The sequence below is a fragment of the Dipodomys ordii genome, unplaced genomic scaffold (genome assembly GCF_000151885.1).
Source record: "Dipodomys ordii isolate 6190 unplaced genomic scaffold, Dord_2.0 Scaffold42, whole genome shotgun sequence".
Taxonomy (NCBI): Eukaryota; Metazoa; Chordata; class Mammalia; order Rodentia; family Heteromyidae; genus Dipodomys; species Dipodomys ordii.
In genome coordinates, this window is record NW_012267258.1 from 6,244,040 (window position 1) to 6,259,843 (window position 15,804).

The following is a 15,804-nucleotide window of genomic DNA, read 5'->3' on the forward strand; positions in this document are numbered from 1 at the left end:
TCAAGGGATCATTGGAAGAGTTGGAAATGTTTGTGACTCTCTCTAATTCATTCTCAGTGTCCAGGGCCTGCTTATAGGTGAAGAGAGGAGTGTCACAGAAGTGAGTTAAGGTGTGGTGGGAGAAGATTCAGGTTAAGAAGCAGAGGTGGGTCTTTCAGGTGGCAGGAGGTACTATACCCATTTCCTTTTGAACAAATCCTAATGCACTGTAAAAAGGAAGAGAAAAAAATGGAACAAGTAGACATAAAAATTGTATCATATGTAAATTGTTTACAGTTGGAAGAATTAATGTGTTGCTGCCGCCAATGGCTCACGACTGTAATCCTAGTTACTCACGAAGCTGAGACCTGAGAATTGTGGCTTGAAGCCAGCATGGACAGCAAAGTCCATGAGACCAAAAAACCTGAAGTGGAACAGTGGCTCAATTAGTAGAGCGCTAGTCTTGAACAGAAATGCTACATGATAGCTTAGGGACAGATCCTGAGTTCAAGCCCCAGGTGTGGCGCACACACACACACACACACACACACACACACACACACACACACACACACACACATACCAAAATAATGCATTTACATGGAATATTTAAAATTAGAGTGGCAAAACTATGACTTCTATCAATCCCCTCCACTGATAGGAGATGGGACCTTGGCATTTCTCTTTTTAAAAATCACATAACAAATTCCTTTTCTGGCTTCAAACCTCTGACTTAGATAATTCTCAACCTAAAACTAAAATGTTTTTGTGTGTGTGTGTCAGTAGTGGGGCTTAAATTGTGGGCTCTTCCGCTCAAGGTGAGTGCTTGCTCAACCATTTGAGCCACAGCGCCACTTCAGGTTTTCTGGTGTTTAATTGGTGTTTAATTGGTGTTTAATCTGCCTAGGCTGGCTTTGAACTGTGATCCTCAGATCTCAACCTCCTGAGCACTACAGGCATGAGCCACTGGCTCCTGAGACTTTTTTTTTAAAGATAAATCTCACTAAATTGCCTAGGATGGCCTCAGAGTCAAAAGTCCTTCTGCTTCAGTCTCCCTAGCAGCTGGGATAACAGACATGTGTAACTACACTTGGCCCTTCTTGAAATGGTCAGTGATTTATAAAAATCATCATTTGCACTTCTGGCTTGCAATATACAGGAAAAGTAAATGAATTCTCCTGACATGCTCTGATTTTCAATTTAAGAAAAAAAAGTCCAGTTCTCAGTGCTGAAACTATGAATCAACTCTTACACACATATTGGGACAAATTCATCTGTAATAAAATTGGGTCTCCAGTTTCTAGGCCTGCCTACCAAGTATTAAAGACATTGTACTTGTACCCCAAAGGCACATTGTTCAGCAACAGTTCAGAAATAGCCCCTGAGGGTGCAGCACAAGATGAAAGTGCTGACCTTTCCACTAGAGACTAAGCCAGTGGTCAGAAAGCAAGCAAGCTATGCACTGAAACCAGGCTCCAGATCGCTAGGCACCAAGTCACATCCCACTAAGACTGTTTCCTAGGTGCCTGGAAGCTGGCTCCCTTCCAGGGTAGCTCATCCTAAGAAATGTAGCAGGCCAGATTTCTACATCTTTCATAGTTGCCAGCCCTTTCAAGGAATCTTATACCAAACTACATGCCAGACATGCACTGATCTAAGGAAGACACTTGACTCAGATGTAGACATAGCATATCTGGCTTTCGCTCTGCCTTGTGTCCCTCTCCTCTTCTCTTTGAAGGTGTCCACGTTCCCTGGCATCAAGGCTGTAAAGTCCTCTTCGCGGTAATTTATTAAATACCTCAGCACACCTCATAATGACAAGCAGGGTAGTTTCTACATGCGGAACACTGACTTCCTGTACTGTAGCCCAGTTATTATCAGCATGACTTTTATCTGAAGAATTCATCACAATTACTAATAATGCTTTTATACGGATTGTCAGTTCCATTTTTAAATTTTAGTTTGATACCTAAAAATGACATGTCTGAAATAATGGAGTTATTTAATTGATTTAGATTTTTTTTTTTTTTTTAGTGTGGTCCTGGGACTTCAACTCAGAGCCTGGGTGCTGTCCCTTAGCTTTTTTTTTTTTTCCACTGAAGGCTAGTGCTCTACTGCTTGAGCCACAACTCCACTTCCAGCTTTTGGTGGTTAAATGAAGATAAAGAGATATGTGGACTTTCCTATCCAGGCTGACTTTGAACCATGATTTTCAGGTCTCAGCCTCTTGAATGACTAGGATTACAGGTGTGAGCCACTGGTGCCAGACTTAGGTATTTATTAATATGCATTGGGAAAAAAAATCCGTTGCTATTAGAGGTTTCCTCTCATAGGTGTCTACACATAGGAACCACACTTTGGGAACTAGAAAACTCATTACCGTACAAACAACCCCTAAATATGCTACTATTTCTTTGAATGACAAGGAATACAATGCAGGGGGCTTGTAGTAGCTTAGTTAGAATGTATGGGCCCAATAAGGAAAGGGAAACCTTGCTGCACATACAGCTTGATTCATAGCTCCGATTCTGCTCTGTTGCTGCTCAGTTTTTCTTTTCTGAGCTGACTACCTTCAGGCTCAATGTATTTTTGGAGAGACCCTTGATATTCTTATTCCCACAGTATTTATGATACTCAGGGAGGTTAAAAAAAAAAAGGTTAATACCCTCATAAGTTGAATACAAGTCCCAGAATTGGTTTTCATTAGCCGGAACTGAAGATCTCATTGTGTGTAGGCCTATGGGATGCACTGATTTGTGTGACTGTATCCTGAGAGTAGTGGAGTCCATTTTCCTGTAAGCATCTGGGCTGACAGTAGCAGTGAGTGGTTCATCCAAAATATAACTCAGCTTTATTTGTTTCCCCACAAGCATAAACAATAGGTGCCTATAGGCAAAACCAATAAATACGCACCATAAAGTCATGGTCTTTTCAGGGTAGTGTGTTGTAAACTCAGGTTTAGCAACTCCAAAAGCCAAGAACATTATGAAGAGAAGAGTAGCTATGGAGACAATATTGTTAATCTGTGTTTGTTTGTTTTTGGTTTAAAGCTATCCCATGTAGATTAGAAACAACTTACTTAATGGAGCGAATTTTCTATTAGTAACAAAGCCATTTGACCTTAGCATCTTGAATCCAAGCAACAAGATGTCTAGTAAAGCTAATACACTTTTTTTTTTGCTAAAAAAATCAAAATAGCTCTCTGATATTGTTTATAGCAAATGCAATTTGATTGACTGAAAATTTAAGTTTCCAAGCCTCTGGGTTAATGATAAACCCAAATGTTTCTTAATTTTTACCTAAAAAGGTGGAAGTAGGAACACACTAGAACTTTCCATATGAAAAATCCTTGCAGCCATTAAGTACCAAAGAGCCGGAATAGGGGTGTAGCACAAGTGGTAGAACGCCAGTCTTGAGTGAAAAAGCTAAGGATCAGTGTTCAAGCCGTGAGTTCAAGCCCCAGTTAAAAACATAAATAAGAAGAGTCAACAAAAGTGGACAGTTAAAATAGAATGTTGAGGAGTGTGAACTCTTCAAAAGAAAATAAAAAAAATTTGAGAGAAATGGTACCCGTACCATTAGTCATGCCCAAGAAGAGATGTTTGTAACACCACAGATAGAATTACATAGAGATGCAGTAATGCTTTAGAACTTGAACTGGTCATTCTCTGCATACACTGAAGAGTGGACCATTGAAAATGGACTTTCTTTTCATTTAAAATAAATATGAAGTAAGTTTTGAAGCTTTCAAAGTTTAGCTTGATGAAGGTGCTGAGCTATTGAGATAGATTAAGTTGGTTTTCCCTGAAATTGTTCCCCGTCAAATATTACAATGAATTCAATGGTTGTAATTTAATTACTTAAGAAAGAAATCAAGTGACCCTTGGAGAAAGCTCTTTTGTTTTTCTAGTCTTGGGGCTTGACTTAGGGCCTGAGTTCTGTCCCTGAACTTTTTGTTCAACGCTGGTGCTCTACCACTTGAACCACAGCTTTAATTTTGGCTTTTTGCTAGTAGTTGGAGACAAGAGTCTCATGGATTTTTCTTCCATGGCTGTCTTTGAATCATGATCCTCACATCTCAGCCTCTTGCATAGCTAGGATTAAAGGCATGATCACTGTCACCCAGGGGGCAAGTATTTTTTTTTAACTTTTCTCAAAAATTTTACTTCTAAATATTCAGCCTTAATCCTGATAACTTAGGTTGTGAAAAGTATTTTCAAGAGAAGTTTAACTTTCCAAGTGATTTAAATGTTTATTGAGTATATTTTTCATCTTTAAACACATTTTATTTTACTTTTATGGAAGTCATCAATAGGTCTCAATTTTTGTTTCTTTTTAATGGCATTATTTCTTTTTAAGAATATTGCCCTTCTTAAAGCTTATTAAATTATAACAATAGCATTTTATTGTCTATCATATTGCATTTCATGGGTTGATATGTTTCACTCAGGCACTGACCATTAAGAATGTGCATCTTCTTCCATCACAATGGGTATGGGTGTGCTTAGAACTAATCCAATTTAGAAGTTCATAATTTTCTTAAGTAAAAGTACTTTTTTTCTGGACCATACAGAGATGATTTTATTCTAAGTTGTATGAAATAGCCTTTTCCTCTCCCCTTTTATTCTTTGCTAATTCATTAGACAATATAAAACTAGATAGAAAATTTATGCGGTAGGCAATTTAAAAATTTGCCAAATGATGTATAATCATGTAATTTCTATTACATATGGGTTGTAGTGTTTGAGCCTTTGCATTTCAGCCTTTTATGTCTTCTTTGAAGAAGGGGTTTCAATAGGAGAAAGAAATCCTGAGAAATTACATATGATTGGTGTCACTGTTTATGAGTTTCGTTTTTCTTTCCTTTCATAACGATTCTGCAATCTTTGAAATATCTGTAATTCACAAAAAAATTCACTTTCTTTTGAGGAGGTCACTCTGCAGATTTCCAGAGAAAATTAGATTAAAACGATATAATTTTCATTTTGACCACATCTCAGAGGTCACATTTTGCCTTAATAAGCTCATGAGAAATTTAAGGTGATAAAATTTAGTTTTGAGCACATTTCAAAAACTTTTTCTTTCAATCTGAATGTCCATTTTAGTTCCTCAGTATACAATGGGCCTATTTCATGCGGCTTGATTGCTATCTTCTGTGGGTATTGATAATGTAAAGGCTGTAGCCCTTCATTTTGGACTTGGATCTACTTGTTTTTTTTTTTTTTTTAAATGCATGGAGAATCTGAGCCTGTGCAGTGTTTCTAAAATCGTAGAAAGAAGGAAGGAAGGGAGGGAGGGAGGGTGGGAGGAAGGGCAGGAAGGAAGGAAAGAAGGCAGGAAGGAAGGAAGGAAGGAAGGAGGGAGTATGGGAGGGAGGGAGGGCAGGAAGGAAGGAAGGAAGGAGGGAAGAAGAGAAGAGAAGAGAAGTTGGGTGCCAGTGGCTCATGCCTATAATCCTAGCCACTTTGGTGGGTGAAATCTGAGGCCAAGCAGGAAAGTCTGTGAGACTCTTATCTTCAATTAAGCACACACACAAAAGGCTAGAAGTGGAGTTGTGGCTCAGGTAGGAGAGAAGTAGCCTTGAGTACAAAAGCTCAAGAACAGGGGCCAGTACCAGGTACTGAGTTCAAGCCAGAAGAGAGTAGAGGGAGAGGGGGGGGAGGGAGGGGGAAGGAGGAGAGAGAGGAGGGAAGGAAGGAAGGAGGGAGGGAGAGAACATGGAATTCACATTCACAGGAAGTAGGAAATAATCCAATAAAACATCAAGAATTTTGATATAGTACATCATAAAGATATTAACTAAAAAAAAAATCTCTGTTTAGAGAAAAACGTAGCTTTAACATGGAAGGAAATAGGCTGTGAATGTGGCTTAGTGGTAGAGCACTTGCCTAGCATATATGAGGCCCTGGGCTCAACTTCTTAATACCACATAAACAAAAAATAAATGAAATTAAAATCTTTTTTTAATGAAAGGAAATTATGAATCACATACTTTATCTTGTCATTGTTTCTTTTACCGTAATAACGCTTTTTCTTGTCTTGTAGGTTATGACTTTTGCTCTGAGAGGCACAATTGCATGGAGAATTCTGTGTGCAGAAATCTGAATGACAGGGCTGTGTGCAGCTGTCGCGATGGCTTTCGGGCTCTTCGGGAGGACAATGCCTACTGTGAAGGTAAATCCTCATAACGATGAGAAGCTTGGCTCGATCAATTTCCTAGGATTACTGCATGCTGAATTTATTAATTTCCCAGGTTGTCAAGTTGATGAGCCCATTAAACGCAGTGAATTTAATTTGAAGCATATTAATCAGCTAAAAATAATTATCTTTCAAATTAAAGTTTTTCAGCTATCTGCTATATGTCAGACTAATAAGTTCATATGGCTTGTTTCTTGAATTAGAACAATACTTCCACTGTGAAATTGCCTTCTTTTTCTTCATAATTAGATATTCAGATAGCTCACATATTGACATGATTACTGTGGCTTGCAGTTAGAATTGTAGGCAGATTTTTTTTTTCAGACAATGTGGTGTAACAAAGGCAATCAATTAACAGAAGATAAAGTACCTTCTGTTAATTTTTTTTTGTTTGCTATGATAAGTAATCCCAGTGGTTATGTTTATGCTCTGTGGAATTTAGTAAATAGATCCAATAGAGTAAATCATTTTCTAGTTACTTAAAATTTTTTTAACTAATGTACAAGGTGGTTGATTATTTCACAGAAACAGTGCAAAGACAGTGAAAGACCCGAGGCATTCACTTGGCTCTGGCTTTATTCCTATAGACCCCCCATAAAGTCCGTGAGGTATGGTAATTTGTCACTTACCTGAGGCAGATATGTAAATCATTCCCATTAATGACATGATTATCTCCTGGGTCCTACAAATGAGAACACAGACTTGGTGGCATTTGGTATTTGGAGACTTAGAGAGGAGGATTGTAGTGTTACCTAGTCCAAATGTTGAGCATTTGCCATGGGTCCTAGAAGGCGGAAGACCTTAGGCATAAACAAGCAGCCTCTGTCTATAGCACAATGTATTGACCCCGGAGAAATGAATTTTTATTGTTGCCTTTAGCATTAGACTTTTCCCCCTCTGTATTAAAAAAAAAGTAGCAGTTACTGGAGACTGAGATCTGAGGATCATGTCTCAAAGCCAGCCTGGGCAAGAAAGTCTGTGAGACTCATCTCCGATTAGTCAACAAAAAAATCTGGAAATGAAGCTGTGGCTCAAGTGGTAGAGTGCTAGCTTTGAGCATAAAAGCTGAGGAACAGTGCCCTGGCCCTGAGTTAAAGCTCCAGGACTGGCACACACAAGATGCACATGTGTGTGCGTGTACACACGTGCGCGCGCGCACACACACACACACACACACACACACAGAGTCATTAAAAAATTGACCTTTGGCACAGGATAGAATAGGAGAAACCATAGGTCTTGTTGGCACAGGCCGAAATTTTCTTAATAGAGACCCAGAAACACAACAAATTAAAGAAAGGTTGGACAAATGGGATTGTATGAAATTGCAGAGCTTCTACATGGCAAAGGACATAGCTAGCAAGATCAATAGAAAGCCCACGGATTGGGAGAAGATCTTCACTAGCCATACAACAGACAAGGGTCTCATATCTAAAATATACCTTGAACTCAAAAAATTAAGCCCCCCAACAACAAATCCTCAAAGAAACAACTGCCCAATAAATAAGTGGGCTAAAGACTTAAAGAGAAACTTCTCTGAAGAGGAAAGAAGGATGGCCAATAGACACATGAAGAAATGCTCAACCTCCCTAGCCATAAAAGAAATGCAAATCAAAACAACATTGAGATACCACCTCACCCCAGTTAGAATGGCTAAAATCAAGAACTCTAATAACAACAGATGCTGGAGGGGATGTGGACAGAAGGGAACCTTACTGCATTGTTGGTGGAAGTGTAAACTTGTTCAACCACTTTGGAAAGTACTATGGAGGTTCCTCAAAAGACTCCACATAGAGCTCCCCTATGACCCAGCAATCCCACTTTTGGGCATTTACCCAAATGATCACAAACAAGACCACACTAAAGCTACCAGCACGACTATGTTTATTGCAGCATTATTTACTATAGCTAAGATATGGACCCAATCCAGCTGGCCCTCAGTAGATGAATGGATCAAGAAAATGTGGTATATCTACACAATGGAATTCTATGCCTCCATCAGAAAGAATGACATTGCCCCATTTGTTAGGAAATGGAAAGGCCTGGAAAAAATTATATTAAGTGAAGTAAGCCAGGCCCAAAGAAACATAAGTCCCATGGTTTCCCTTATTTGCAAAATCTAGTATATGTCTGAGTCAAGCAGAAAAGGTCAGATAAGTTGATGTTAGGGAAATGAACCCTAAGATATGTATTCAAATGTTTTTTTTCTTTCATGTGATTGTTTCTAATGCATTTATAAGATTATTTCTTTGTTGCTTTGTAGGTCCCTCCCCCATGGTATAACCCCTGCTTTCACTGTATTTGATATCGGTATAATTTGTGGAGGGGAAGGAGAAAAACAAATCATTTAAATAGGGATACTGGTGGACCCATTGCAACAATGAGATGTACAAGTCGTTATGTCGAAAACGAACTTTACAACTTTGGTGCGGATGGGGGGGGGCGGCGGCCGGGGAGGATTGGGTGGAGAGGGGGCGGGAGGCTGGGAAGGGATGGGAAGGGGAAACAAAGGAGGAGGCTACAATGCTTGATAAGAAATGTACTCGTTATCTTGCCCATGTAATTGTAACCCCTATGTACAGTATTTTCATAATAAAAAAATATTGACCTTTGGGACTGGGAAGTTGGCTCAGTGGTAGAGCGCTTGCCTTGCATGCCTGAGGCCCTGGGTTTGATTCCTCAGCACCACATAAGCGAAAAGAAAAAAAGCTGGAAGTGGCACTGTGGCTCAAGTGGTAGAGCGCTAGCCTTGAGCTGAAGAGCTGAGGGACAGCGCCTAGGCCCAGAATTCAGGCCCCACGACCGGACCCCCCCCAAAAAAAATTGACCTTTAAATCAAATATTACTTTTTTGGTATGCATCTTTCAAAAAATTGTTTTTAAGATTCTAAATACCTATTTCAGATGTTAAATACACTGGGGTTTGAACTCCAATTTTCTGCTTGCTAGGTGGGTGCTCTACCACTTTTGAGCCATATTCCCTAGCTCTTTTCTGCTTTCATTATTTTTCATATACGATTTCATTTTTGCCTGGACTGGCCCCAAACTACAGCCCTTCTAACCTATACCTTCCATGTAGTTGGGATAACAGACTGTACCACCACACCCAGGTTTTTGTTGAGATCTCCTGTCTTCTGAGTAGGTTAATTACAGGCATCAGCAATGATACCCATGTTGATTGAGGTATTTCTTTTAATGCTTCTGCTAAAATTCTAAAGGGACATTCTTTTTTTCTGAAAGAAGGACATATGTCTTTCCTTTCATATTTCTAGTGCAGATTTATTTAAAATTCCATTCCTCATTTTAAAAGATTTTATGTAACTTCACTTTTCCCTAATGAGTTTTATTCTTACATAAGGTAGAGGTGAACCTTCTCAGTAAAGTAATGCATTTCCATTCTATTTGAGATCTCTGACATATAATAGGCACCGTTGATATTATCAATGTGCATATGAAACCCCACAATACAAATGGGGGAGGTCCTGGGGCTTGAACTCAGGCCTGATTATTCTCTATTAGCTTTGTGGCTTTGTTATTCTCCCAGTTGAGGTACAGCTCCACTATTGACTTTATGGTTAGTTGGAATAAGAGTCTCATGGACTTTCCTGCCTGGGCTGGCTTCAAATCATGAACTCCAGATCTCAGCCTCCTGAGTGTCTAGGATTGCAGGAGTGAGCCACTGGTGCCTGGCTTGAGGGTGTTTTACTTCTTAGAAGCAGTTTTGTGCCTGAAGACTTTCACATAATTTATCAGCCGTTGGTCTTGTAGGGCCCTGGGTCTGTGAAATATTAGGCTTATCACAATGCATAAAAAGGGATAGTTTATGAGTAACATAAATCTCATTTACTAAATCCGTGGGGCTGTTTTAATGACATGGCTGTAATTGAGTCTATTGATTTTTACCAGGTTGCTTGTTCGGGGTTGTTATAGCACTGGTAATGCTGCAGTTCCTTTCTTCATTTCACAAATATTTATTGAGTGCCTACTTTGTGCAAGACTAGAGCAGCGAATGGAGATATACCTTACTGATATGTTTTCAGGCAAGAAAGCTTATAAATCGATCATTATGCCGAGTAATATGTAATCACAATTGTGGCAAATACCCTGAAGAAGAAATCGGATCTTAGGGTGATGAGCGTGGTCTGTGTAGGTGGTGGAGTGGGAAATTTTGCATAAAGATTCTGAAATTTGAAGAGGAAGGGAAAGTCATCTAGTTGTCAAGGGAGAATGGAAAAGAAGGGAATCTTCCTTCTGTCGAGAGAAGCCCTGGTTAAGTTCCGAGGGAAGGCTTGGTAGCTGGGGTGGAGCATGAGGGCAGGGTGCCTGATGAGACTGGGGGTGGGAATCAGGACCTTGGAAGTCATACTAAAGCGTAAGGTGCCATTCAAAGTACCGGGAGTGGATACAATGGCTCACACTTGTATTCCTAGCTACTCAAGAGGCTTTGATCTGAGGATCACAGTTCAAAGACAGCCTGGGCAGAAAAGTCCTTGAGACTCTTATCTCCACTTAACTAGCAAAAAAAGCCAGAAGTGAAACTGTGGCTCAAGTGGTTGAGTGCTATTCTTGAGCAAAAAAAAGCTAAGGAACAACACTGAGGTCCTGAGTTCAAGTCCCAGTACCAGCACAATAAATGAATAAATGGGAAAGTATAGGGAAAGCTAAAGGAAGGAATAAGCAGATAATTGTCATGATGGCATGTGAGTTTTAAATAAACTATTTCTTTCCATGGCAGGATGTATGTGGGAAAGACTGGGTATGGGCTAAAGAGTGAATGTGAGACAGTAGAGTCTTGCCTTAAAAATTAAAATCGAGATGTGGATGCATTTGTAAGTAAAGCGAAGCAGTTCTGATTATTCACTGACAGTAGATGATGAGGAGAGAGGGGGTGGTTGGTTCTCTGGTTTCTAGCCCCAAATGGGCAAATTTCGGTTACTTAGGGAATAGATTGGGTGAGAAAAATCACTTTGGGTTGGTGGTGCCTTTGGGACATCTAATTCAATATATGTGGATCTGGCTTTCAGAGAGGTTTAAGTTGGATATAAAATGTGAGATTCTTTGGTATATAAAATGTCTCTTAGGGAAAGGCGAGATTACCTAGAGACTTTTAAGCCACAATTGAGCATTTATAGGGAAGATGAAAGCAAAATCAGGGCAGAAGTGTGGAATGGAAGGGAAGGCTATGCCACAGAACCTTAGGAAAGAGTCAGCTGCGTCTAAGTCCATTTTCTGTCACTGTAACAAATTACCTGAGACCAGGTAATCATAAGGAATAGAAGTTCAAGTAATCCGTTCAGTATCTAAGGAGGGCTTGGGGCTGTATCACAACATGTCAAAGGTACCCATAGTGAGACAGAGCAAATGGACAGCGATTCACACCTGTAATCATAACTACTTAACAGTCTGAGAGCTGAGGACCACGGTTGAAAACCAGCCTGGGAAGGAAAGTCTGTGAGACTCTTACCTCTAATTAACCCTCAAAATGCCAGAAGTGGAGCTGTGGCTCAAGTGATAAGAGTGCCAAGAACCAGTCCCTGAGTTCAAGCACCATTACTGGCACCAAAACAAAGGGGATTGGGTTGTGAACTGTATATTCTGTCTCTCATCTCCTATAAATTCTTAACAAATCATAAAATAATCTACCATTTATTTGGCCTTTTGTCAGTGTATGTTATCTCCCTACAAGACTTGCCAAGCATAGGGTGGAAATCATGTTTCCAGATGGTTCTTTCCTACATGGTTTTTTTTTTAACTGAAAATTGAGTGAATTTTTGTTACTTGACTCTATCTTTTTGTTTCATATTGGACTTTTCAGGAGAATATAGTGAAGGGTCATTGTGGCATTCTGCTTTTTTTTTTTTCCTAATTCCCAAATGTCAAGTCATTGTTGTTTTTGCAATTTAAGTTTTGTTTCTTAATGTGTGTGTTCTGGGTCGGGGTGTGGGGGACTGGGGCTGGAACACAGGGCCTCATGCTCTTGTTCAGCTTTTTCACTTAAAGCTGGTGCTGGTTCTCTGCCACTTCAGCCACACCTCCACTTCTGGCTTTTTGTTGGATAGCTGGAGATAAGGCTCACAGTCTTTCCTGCCTGGGCTAACTTTGAACTCTGATTCTCAGATCTCAGCCTCCTGTGAGAGCTAAGACTGTAAGTGTGAGTCCCCAGGGCCTGGACTATCCAGACTTCTTATGGCACACTACTAAAAAGAAAAGTGTGTTGCAGAAGTGGATCATTTCTGTAGTTGTCTATTCCATGTAATTACAGAAATGGCAATTGATATATCATTAATAAGGATTGAAGTAAGTTTGTGAGACATGTCTTCAAATTAACCAAAATCTGGGGAATCATTTGTTACAGTCTGAATCCTAAACCAGATATGCATAAACTCCTAATTGATAGAACACTTTTGCTCGGCCATTTTGTATCTTTTCATTCTCATTCCCTTTGCCAGAAGTCACTTTTTCTCAACATGTCCTGCTCCCTTGTCACCCTGCCCACTTTTCTCTTCCTACCTTTCTTCACCCAGAACCCATTCTCCAGATGAAGGTTCACAAAATCCCATCCGCTCTGCTTCAGAGCGTATGGTGCTTTCTTCCCTGTTCACCACAACTTCAACTCTTTTGGCACAGTCTCAAGACTCTGGGTCATATGACCCAAGATAATTTGTCTCCATTTTTTCCTTCTCAGGTCACCCTTTGCTCTCATGACCATTTCAATTGTGCATGACAATTCAGGAACTGCCAGTACAAAGGCTGGAGTTCATGCCGGGCATCTCAGAATGTGGGATGTATCAGGTGTAATTCATGAAGCAAAGATGACGTTAGATGACGTTAACTAGAGTGAGACCCTCCTTCAGAAGGACTGCTGTCCTTATTTTTTTTAAAAAGAGAATTTCAGACAGACACAGGAAGAGTGTGATGTGAAGTTGAAGGCAGAGGTCGGGAGGACGGGCTAGTAAAGCCAAGAACCACTGAGTGTCAATGGTGGTTGTGTGGCAGCGGCCAGATGAGGGGCCTGGAACACACGATCCTTCACAGCCTTGCCAATATCTTGTTCACATTTTGATTCCCCAGGACTGTGAGATGAGGAGTCCTGGTGGTCTAGGCAACCCCGTGGGTGGCACTTTCTTAGATCAGGCCTGAGAAATCAAGACATTGGCCAGAAGATCTTTTGCTTTTTTTTTTTTTTTGCACAGTTATCTAGAATTTAATAATCCTCCAGGATTCTGCTTGATCTTTTCTTAGTCTCTTTTATTTTATTGTAAAGGTGATGTACAGAGGGTTATAGTTACATAAGTACTATAATAAGTACATCTCTTGTGGAGCAGTGTCACCCCTCTTCCCTCATTTTCTCCTACTTTCCCTCCCCCAAGTTGTAAAGTTCATTTCAATCATAATGTTTAGTGAGTATCTTTGTTGCATTGGCTCACGCTTGGTTCCACTTTTTCTGTGATTCCCCTTTCCCCTCCCCAAATCAGACAAACTTACATATAAGACAAAGAGTACCAAAATCAGAAAGTGACCATGAGGAATACACCACAGGGGGGAAAAAAAAGAAAGACAAAAGAAGTAACTACAAACAGTACACTAAAAAGAAAAAGAAAAAGGAAACAACCATAAAAAACCTATCTTGTGTCCATATCATGGAGATCATTTTGATAAGCATCATTTTATGTGGTCATATTTATATAGCTATTGAGCTGTTGTGAACCTCTGCTAGGATTATCCTAGGCATATACTAATTATTACAATTCTCTTTGAATACTTCTCTCGTGAATTTAGAGGGCACATAGATTTAATTTCTCCTTTATTTTTTTCTGATGGACCAATTAAGTACCTCTCCTCTATTGGCATATGACCATTATCCAATTGTACTATACCTTATTATATACGGTACTATTTTTGAAGTATTCAGATTTATGTCTGTGAATTTTCTACTGTAATTCTCCTGTGGTCATAGATTCTTCATTTTCTTTGAGTTTTGCTGAACTTCTAAAATAGGGGCAATAGTGAAGAAATTGGGCTGGGTGTTAGTGGCACATACCTGTAATTCTAGCTACTCAGGAGGTTGAGATCTGAGGATCAAGGTTCAAAGCCAGCCCAGGCAGGAAAGTACCCAAGACTCTTAGCTCCAATTAACCACCCAAATGCAAAAAGCTCAAGTGGAAGTGCTAGCCTTAAAACAAACAAACACAAAACAAACAGACAACTGGACAGCTCCCAGGTCCTGAGTTCAAACCTCAATATGGACACACACACACAGAATATTATTTATTGATGGCCTCACATGCTTACTAAGCTGAACATGGGCACTTTTAGGGCTACTTATCACAAATAATTGGCTCACGAGAAGCATTGAACTTATTGAGTTGTGTTTATATTGCAGTTAAGAAAGTCTAATTGTGATATTGATTTTTGTATTTAAAAGGGGATTCCTTTGTTTTAAATTGCTATTTTGCTTTGGACTTCAAAAATGATTTTCTGAAGTACAAAAATGAATCCATTCATCATACTCACTTTATTTGTTAAATGATATGTACATTGGTACATGGCAAGCATATAAAAATTATGTCAAGTCCTGAGAGTTCGCCAACATTGCTTTTTGTGACCATGCTAGATTTTTTCCCTAAGATTTTTATTCTGTCTACAGCTTTCAGATCAAATTCATTTGAATATGAAGTGTCTAGCTGATGTACCAGTGATTCGTAAGTGCAAATGGGATCTGAGGATTGGAATGTTAAACATGTTTATTACTTGCTATTTTCTCAGGCTTGATAAATTCCAAAACAAAAATTATAAATGATTACATTTAGACATTCAGCTCAAATCTCTATTTTTTTGTTTCTCACTTTAGAAACATTTTTTCCCTTCCTCTTTCATTTTTGTCTTTAATTCTATGCTTTGGGTAGTGGTGCCTTTTCCACCTTCTTTCTTCTGTACTTTAAGGCATTCTGGCATATGGACAAAGCAAAGTTACCATATATTTCTAAAAAGGAAATAACAAAATGCTGAAACAAGGATACAGGTTGACCCATTGTAACAATTAGACGTACAAGACATTATGTTGAAAATGAACTTTACAACTTGGGGGGGGGGTGTGGGGAAGGGAGGAGTTGGGGAGGTGGGGAGGGAAAGGATAGTAGGGGAAAAACAAAGGAGGGGGTAACAATGCTCACTAGGAAATGTACTCATTACCTTGCTCATGTAACTGTAATCCTTCTCTACAGTATCTTTACAATAAAAAAATCTTTAAAAAAATAAAATGGAAACAGATTTGTAGTCCATCCATGAAGCAGCTCATTGACATTCCTTAATGCCATTCCTTACATTGAGTCAGTTCTATGTGATCCTACCCTTTTAACTTTCCCTACCTCCTTCCCTCCCTTCCTCCCTTCTTTCCTCCCTTTCTTCCCTCTTCCCCTTCTCTTCCCTTCCTTTGCCTTTTCCTTTCTTTCTGTCCCCCTTCTCATTCTTTCCCTTTCTGAGCTCCTTATCATGTTACCACTGTTTCATTTAGTCATTAATTCTGGACATTGCCATATCATTATATCGTCATTAACTATGAAATACAGGTAACCCCTGCATTTCTTAGTTTTTCTTTAAGAGTAAAAAATGAAAGGTAGCCCCACAG

The 15,804-nt window shown here is 39.5% G+C and overlaps 1 protein-coding gene across 4 annotated transcripts in view; it reads left to right on the plus strand.

Annotated features, from left to right (window-relative positions):
- Nell2 (neural EGFL like 2) overlaps positions 1–15,804 on the plus strand; it is a 318,903-nt gene that overhangs the window by 140,986 nt on the left and 162,113 nt on the right. For all 4 annotated transcript variants that reach the window (XM_013018840.1, XM_013018838.1, XM_013018839.1 and 1 more), the window contains exon 13: positions 6,025–6,153. In XM_013018840.1, coding sequence (XP_012874294.1) covers positions 6,025–6,153 — 129 coding nt within the window. The remainder of the gene's footprint in view (positions 1–6,024; positions 6,154–15,804) is intronic.